The 7,989-nt window shown below is 44.3% G+C and overlaps 2 protein-coding genes across 3 annotated transcripts in view; both read right to left on the bottom strand.

Annotated features, from left to right (window-relative positions):
- The window catches only part of PRKG1 (protein kinase cGMP-dependent 1), a 1,384,334-nt gene that overhangs the window by 288,817 nt on the left and 1,087,528 nt on the right, over positions 1-7,989 (bottom strand). The window lies entirely within an intron of this gene.
- LOC115869976 (V-type proton ATPase subunit e 1-like) lies at positions 1,803-5,114 on the bottom strand. Its single transcript, XM_030885997.1, has 2 exons — positions 4,999-5,114; positions 1,803-2,112 (listed from the first exon to the last, which is right to left on the bottom strand). The coding sequence occupies exons 1-2, from the start codon at positions 5,112-5,114 to the stop codon at positions 1,803-1,805; spliced, it is 426 nt and encodes a 141-aa protein (XP_030741857.1).

Below are 7,989 nucleotides of genomic sequence, written 5' to 3'. Positions count from 1 at the left end.
AAGTCAGCAGATCAAATCCACCAGTCACTTGAGGGAAACAGAGATGAGGTTGTTTGCCCTCAGCAGATCCGTAAAGATTTACAAAACCTCAGAAATGCTATCCAGGGTCACTGTGAGTTGGATTTGATTCTATGGCAGTAAGCTTGGTTTGGTTTGATGTTCAAGTGAAGGTTACAATATAGTGGAGCAGAAGATGAATAGAGACATGCCATCCCACCCTGCATGGCACCCTCTACCCCGTAATCTAAGGAAAGTATTATCATGTGACTAAGTACCTAAAGAAACATTTAAGATATATTTAGTGCAATAATAATTAGAAGGAGCCTTGGTGGCATAGTGGGTAAGCATTGGGCTACTAACTGCAAGGTAAGCAGTTTGAAACCACCAGCTTCTCTGTGGGTAAAAAACAATGCTTTCTCCTCCAATAAAGAGTTAGAGTCTCAGAAATCCACAGGGACATTTCTACTCTGACCTACAGGGTCACTGTGAGTTGAAATATACTCTCTGTCAGTAAGTTTGGGTTTTTTTATTATAACAATTAGAAGGGTATCTGGTGGTGTGGTGGACGGAGCTTCAGGTTGCTAAACACAAGGTCAGGAGTTCCAACCTACCAGACACTCCACAAGACCAAAAGGAGACTGTCTGCTTCCATAGATATTTATAGTCTCAGAAATCCTATGAAGCAGTTCTACTCAATCCTTGGGCTGGAATCAACTTGATGACAAGGGCTTGAATTGGGTTAGAATAATTCAGGGAGAGAAAAAAATCTGCCTTGTGTGTCAACAGCCCTGGTGGTACAATGGCTATGTACTTGGTTGCCAACTGAAAGGTCAAGGGTTTAAACCAGTTACTCCCTCAGAGAAAGGACCCTGTAATCTACTTCTGTAAAGATTTCACCTAGGAAACCCTATGAGTAATCCCCGTGTGTCACTGTGAGTCCGAATCAGCCTGACAGCACCAAACAACATTTTACATGTCCAGAATAATTGACAAAGAAATTTCTTTTTAAACAAGGAGAAATTCTCTCCTATGGTTTTATTTCCCATGATTAGTATGAACAATTAGGTTCCCAGCCGTTTCAAGAAGGCTAAGGTCAACGCAGCTGCATGTTACAGAATTAACTCAAAGACACACAGGACAACCACAGGGCTCACTCGCTGTTAACACAGTCATCTTATTAAGCACCAACCATGCATAAATCTTTATCCAAAAGTTTTCTTTCAGCATGGTTTCAGTGGTCCTGTCGTTTCTTTCTTTTTTGAGAGGACAGAAAAATAATTTATTCCAGAAGATGGCAGAAATAAGAAATTCATTCTAAAATCGGAGTTTGGGGTGGTTCCATCACAGTGTGGCCAGATCATCCCTCTGTACGTAGCATCCTGTTGCCCCAGTGGAGTCCCTTCTGCTTCGAAGCCATTTCTGGGCGGGTCTTGAACTCTTTGCTGCCCCTGGTGCTATGAATGGGCAGAGGACCACCTTCAAATCCACAGTTTCCAAAGAGAGGGCAAGGTTTCTGCCCGAAGAAGAGCACCTATTTCAGAAAAGCGCATACATATTTTGCGAAATCGGCACAGTGTAGGTGAAGTAGGCACAAGATTCATTGAAGTGTTAACAAGGTGGCCGGAAGAAAATACCGCGCTTCAGAATAAGACCTTCAGAGGTGAGGCAGATGTCTTTTGTAAGGCAGCGGATGCTCAAACAGGCAGATCAAGGAAGGTGGTCCGGGTTCGGAGGTGATTTTGCACCAAGAGGAATTCTCTCGGTGGCCTCAGTGACAGGCACTGTCATGATAGTCGTCGTCCTCAGGGCCAATGGTCGTTGTGATACCAGATGGTCTCGTGTTTCAGCTGGGGTCCAAAGAGAGGGCTGAGTTGGGCCAGCATGGCAATCAGCCGGAAGAGGTAGTAGCAAACCGAACAGGTTACCAACATGGTAATGACCCCTCGCTTGGGATCTTTAGGGATAAACCAGGGCACCATGAAGCCCACGAAGCCCCAGAGCACGCTCATCACAATCAGAGGCACTGTGAGGCCGTTGTACGCTATGGCTGTCGCCTGAGTTGCCAGACCCGGCCCAGCGGCCTCACTGTGGTCGGTTTTGTTTCTAAGATATCTACATATAAATACTAGACAGAAGGAAAGATCAACAGATGTTTGTTGTTGTTGATTTGTGTCTATACATATTTTAAAATCATTTTCTTGGGGGCTCAGACAACTCTTACCACAATCCACACATACATCCGTTGTGTCAAGCGCATGATCAACAGATTTATAGTCAACAGAACTGGCTGTGAATCAAGATCTCTCTTCCTTTCACAACCATAAACAAGCCCCTTAACTTCCAGGGGTCTTGGCATCTATGAATATAAGGGAACGACCGGAACGATGCTTCAGAGTTGCGGTGACCATTCCATGAGCGGATGGACAGGAAACCCTGCGAGAACCGGGCCTCCAGGGGACGGCTTCTCTGAGCCTCCAAAGTTGTCAGCCTTTCATACAGTGCAGGCTTTTCAATTGCTTGCATTCATGGAAAATAAGTGTTTGCCCTCTCTGACAGAATTCTGCCTTACGCGAGCTCTGGCTTGCTCAGGTGTTAGGGTAAGTGCTGTACATTAAGTGTTTATAAAAATGATGCTCAGAGTGGCTGTGTGAATGTAGAATTGCCAGTTTCCCTGTGGCTTGCAGTGTTCTAGTCCATTTACTCCCTTTCCTTGGCAAGCGCCTTGTGTCAAGTGCAGGAGGCACCTATCAACGGCCCATACACTGACTGAGGGAGTAAGCAGTGCCTTCACTCTGGATGGAAAAGCTCTGCAGGCAAGTTTCAAATACATGAAGAGACAACAGCAGAGTCTCTCTTCCCAGTGACTGTGAACTAGGACCTAGTTCTACGGGAAGAATGATTCTAGAATGACTGAAAGCACCATGGACCCGAGGGGAATACGGTTCCTCCGGGCACGTCAGCCTTTTTAAGTCCGAGAAGCTTTGCTTTCACCTCTGAAGGACCAGCAGAACCCAAGGACTGGCTGGTCCTAGGGTTAAGACACAAACCACAGAAAATTATGATTTCCTCTGAGAAAGGGCCCAGGGGACTCCTTGCGTGGTCGGAAAGCAAGTGGTACTAGTCTGTCTGTCTTACTCTGGGGTTCCGCAGGGATACACTGTGCCTTTTTGAGATAACAAGGATTCTACTTGTTCAACTTTTCCAACCACATTGCTGATTGGGATGTGAAAAGGTCAGGTGTAAAAAGGGATCAATGTCCTTTGTGTCTCCGAGGTGTTGTCTCAGGAAAGGGAGCTGAGAGCGGCAACCTCTAACAAAGCTGCCAAGGCAGTGAACAGACAAGACACAGTGACCAAGGCTGGTAAAGGGAACCCCGAAGAAGAGAGGAAGAGGCTATCTAAAGAGCAGAACACAGCCTCAGTTTCTCAGCCTTCTCTCATGTCAGACCTTTGGAGATGCAGTTAGCACTTGGGGTAGAAGAGGAGGCTGAGGGTTGTGTACATTTCATGATCTACTTGTTGGGTGGTCAGAAGAATAAGAAATGATGAAAAAGTGCATGATTCCCTGATTCCAGAACAGGACACTCACACCAAGCCCAAACCACTGCCACTTCAACTCATAGCAACCCTACTGGGGAAAATTGAGAGAACTTCCCAAACAGAACAATCCCAATGTTGTGGGACCAATTTAAATCCACAGAGGCACTATGGGGAAGTGTAGGATTGGCCTGTGGGGGTTTCTAAGGATGCGACTCTTTACCAAAGCAGATGACCACATCTTTGTCCTGGGAGGTGGCAGATAGGTTTTGAAAGCAAGCCCTCCAGTGCTTAGCACTGTGCCACCAGGGTTTTTCGTCTGATGAAATGCAATGTGGTGCTAATCATCCAGGTTAGCACCCCCATGCCTGATTACCTCCTGCTTCTGTGATCAGACAAAAAATATCTGTTTTGTACACTGTGTAATGAAATATACAAATCTAGGAATATAAAACCAAATAAGGGAAGATCCTAAGAGTCCTTTATCCATGCTATAAGAGACACGCACCCATGGAGGCTTTCCATCTCACCCTACAGTTTTAAAGTCAGGGAGACCCGCTCATGCCAGGATGTCCCCTGTTATACACTCTCTGGAATGATGCAAAGCACCATGGACCCTAGGGGAATGAGGTTCCTGCGGGGCCAACAGGAATAAGGTTCCTGTTGTCTTTCACTATTTCCAGGACTGTGTATGTGCCTCATATATACAACTGGATCAGGATATACAGGCACAACACTCTTGGAGTTTTCCATCTGGATGGAATTGTCATCCTAGTACTCTGGTAGGCATTTCAGATCTCGATACAACCATGTTGGACACAATGATATTTAGGACAAATACAAGCCTTTAATATGACCTCGCAATTGTTGTGAAGATGAAAACACTGAGCAATAACACATGGATGGGTATGTAATCATCTGAATGATAATCTAGAGTGAAAGGTGTGAAGCCTTAATTAGTGTTCTTGGTTTTACTGCTCTGGATCCGAGTACTCATTGCCAGGGCTACACAGAACACACAGACATTAATTCATGATTTAAGGGTTTATGAAGGAAGCTAACAAGCTGGAAGCCAGTCAGAAATGCTCAGCATTGAACTGTTTCACAGGACATGTTACAAGGCTCTGACAAATTGGTGAATGAATGTCCAGAGGCCATACCACAAAGGCGTTCAGCTCAAGCTCCATGGGTCAGCAAACCCAGCTCCCTGAATTAAATGAGGCATCCTACTCTTGGAAGCCTCAGTCCAAGGCACTCAGCTCCACTTCTGTGGGCTAGGATGTCCTACTTCCCCAATGAAGCGCCCAGAGGCATCCGCTTCACACGCCAGCCTCCCGCACAGAACCACTCAGTGGTACCTGCTCCTTGGATTGGGAACTACGGCACTCTGTACCGACTCAGGCTCCTGGTCCTGCTGCTGCTCCTCTGGTGTTTGAGCTCTCTTCTGGATCCAGAAGTTCACCTGGCAGGGATCTCAGATCCAGAGGATACACTCCACTCCTCGCTCTTGCTAGTGATGAGATCCTTCTGCTTGCTTCTGGGAGTGCTCCTTGTATACACAGCAGGATGCCATTCCATGGACTCCAATTTGCAACTACTCACAGGTGAATCCCATCAGTAATTTCCTCCTACTTTCTATCAGACCCATGCAGGGAAAGGTCTTTTGGTGGGACTGAGAGACTTTAACTAGAAGCACCACGTTAAATAACCCATGGCCCTAGCAAAAGGTTGGTAAGTTGAGGAGCTTTACTATCACTGCCACTATGCCTCCACGGCCTTCTCCTTCCCATGTTCTGTTACTGTGAGTGGCATTACTCTCTGTTGAACCCTTTATTTCTATGAGCTCATTAACTTAACCCTGTGATGGGTCATTAGTGGTTTCATGGTAGAAGTCTTGCCTTCCAGTGGGAGGCCCACTGTGATTTCCTACCAATGCACTTTACGTTTGGCCACCGTCCTTATGGCATTGAGGGCTTTGTATTGTTGTGATGTTGAATAATTTTCAGTGGGGCTTCCAGACTAAGATGGACTAGAAAGAAAAGCTGAGGGCTTTACTTCTGAAAATCAGTCTATTAAACTCTTAGAATCACAGTGAAAATCCTAAGAATCACAATAGTCTGATTCAAAACCACTCAAGGTGACGGTACAGCAGGACAGGATGTGTTTATTTCCCATGTGCAGAGGTCACTATAAGTCAGGGGCCAACCAGACAGCAGTTAAGAAAAGTAACCCTGTGAGGGCTGGACGCCTGGCATTGTCACCGGTTAGCTCTGCAGTACAAAGGAAATTATTCAAATGTTCTATGAGTCTCTCTCATCATGTGTAATATACAGAATATTATAATCCTGCTCGGTGGGTTATATTAAGCATTATGGAAAATAAGAACAAGAGCTCAATAAATTAAACTTTTATCAATATAATCTCTAAATTTGTACCCCAGGCTCATGTCTCTTGCTCAAACTTTTGATTTCTTTTGTTACTAACACATGACTGTAAACAAATATATAGGTTATATGATTATTTTTTAAGTTATATTATTTTTAATTGGACTATTTTAAAACACAGCACAGATTTATTTTAGCCTATATTACTGAGCTGTACCTACTTAAGATGAAATAAAGGCCTATACCTACTTAAGATGAAATAAAGGCCTACGAATAATGAGAAGAGAGGAAATGTAATTGTTCTGGGATTCAACTACCTTGAAGTTTGGCTGAGCTAGTTATATAATGCTAGTCTGAGCCCCTGGTTGCAGGCACTGTGTCAATTTACCTCGTCCAGGACCTTCCATTTTTCACTGCCCCTCTCATTGACCAAGCATGATGGCCTTCTCCAGTGTCTGGTCTAATTATATAATAAACATACAAACTTTGTGGGAGTGGAATCCCAGCATAATTCGTATTGTTCTCATCTCAGTTTCCCTGAGTCTCTATTTCATCTTATAAGGAATAAGGAAGACCAAAGGCGATTTGATGCACTTGAACTGTGGTGCTGGAGGAGAACGTTGAAAGAACCGTTGACTGTCAGAGGAACAAACAGATGTCTTACAACACGTACAGCCAGAATGCTCCTTAGGAACAAGGATGGTGAGACTTCGTATCTCATATTTTGGACATGCTAGCAGGAGAAATCAGTCCCGGGAGCAAAAAAGCAGAAGGTTCTGGACAAGATAGACTGACAGTGTGGCTGCAACTACAGGCTTAAACCTCACAATTCTGAGGACAGCACTGGCCTGGCTGTATTTCTTCCGGCCTATGTAGGGCCACTATCAGTCGGAACTGACTAGCTAGAACTTAACAACAACAACAACAACAACAGGATATAATGAGGAAGCAAGTTCTACACTATTCACTAGTTTTATTTTCTCAGAACAAATAGTTAAGTAAACAACTTATGAATAATAGATTAAACCTCATTCAGATGTTAATATTAAGGAGTCCACTCATCTGAATTCTTCCCTTCAGTGGGTGAGAAGAAAGGATTAGCCAATTGCCCACTTGAGAGGTGGGCAAAGGACTTGAACAGAAGTTTCAGAGGCAGAAATCCGAATGGCCAACAAACATATGAGAAAATGTTCCTGATCTTTAGCCATAAGAGAAATGCAAATTAAAACAACAATGAGGTACCATCTAACACCCACAAAGGTAGCCCAATTCAAAAAATCAGAAAGCAGCAAGTGTTGGAGGGGCTGTGGGGAGACAGGAACTCTTATCCACTGCTGGTGGACTTGTAAGTATGTACAACCACTATGGAAATCAATCTGGGGATATCTAAAACAGATGGAAATTGAGTTACCATACGACCCACAATTCCCCTACTGGGCATCTACCCAGAAGAGGCAAGAAACAAACCAAGGCCAGATATCTGTGCTCCAATGTTCATTGCGGCACAGTTCACAATTGCAAGGAGTTGGAAGCAACCCAAATTCCCATCAACTGATGATTGGATTAAAAAACTGTGGCATATGCATACAATGGAGTACTACGCATCGCTAAATAGCAGTGATAAACGTATGAAGCACATCGCTGCTTGGGAAGAGCTGGAGGAAATCATGCTAAGTGAAGTAAGTCAGGCACAAAAGGACAAGTACAACATGAGTCCGCTGAGGTAAGCTTTAAAAAAAAATGCAAAAGGGGCATAGGGAAAAAGCTACTGTATGTAAACATTCCTGGGGTGAGGTTCAGGCAATGTGGCAGGGACCAGATCAAATACAGGGATAAACATGGCAGACAAGTACAACATGAGTCCGCTGAGGTAAGCATTAAAAAAAAAAAATGCAAAAGGGGCATAGGGAAAAAACTACTGTATACAAACATTCTTGGGGTGAGGACCGAGTAGTATGGCAGGGACCAGATCAAATGCAGGGATAAACATGGTACACAACTGAGGAGGAGGTGGGAAAAGGGAACAAAAAAAATGATGAAAATAAGGAAGAAATGGGAAGCGGGGGCAC

This window comes from Echinops telfairi, unplaced genomic scaffold, assembly GCF_000313985.2.
Source record: "Echinops telfairi isolate 266 unplaced genomic scaffold, ASM31398v2 ScPeMD7_70;HRSCAF=299, whole genome shotgun sequence".
In the NCBI taxonomy this organism is placed as follows: Eukaryota; Metazoa; Chordata; class Mammalia; order Afrosoricida; family Tenrecidae; genus Echinops; species Echinops telfairi.
This window is presented reverse-complemented; position numbering and strand designations above follow the sequence as displayed.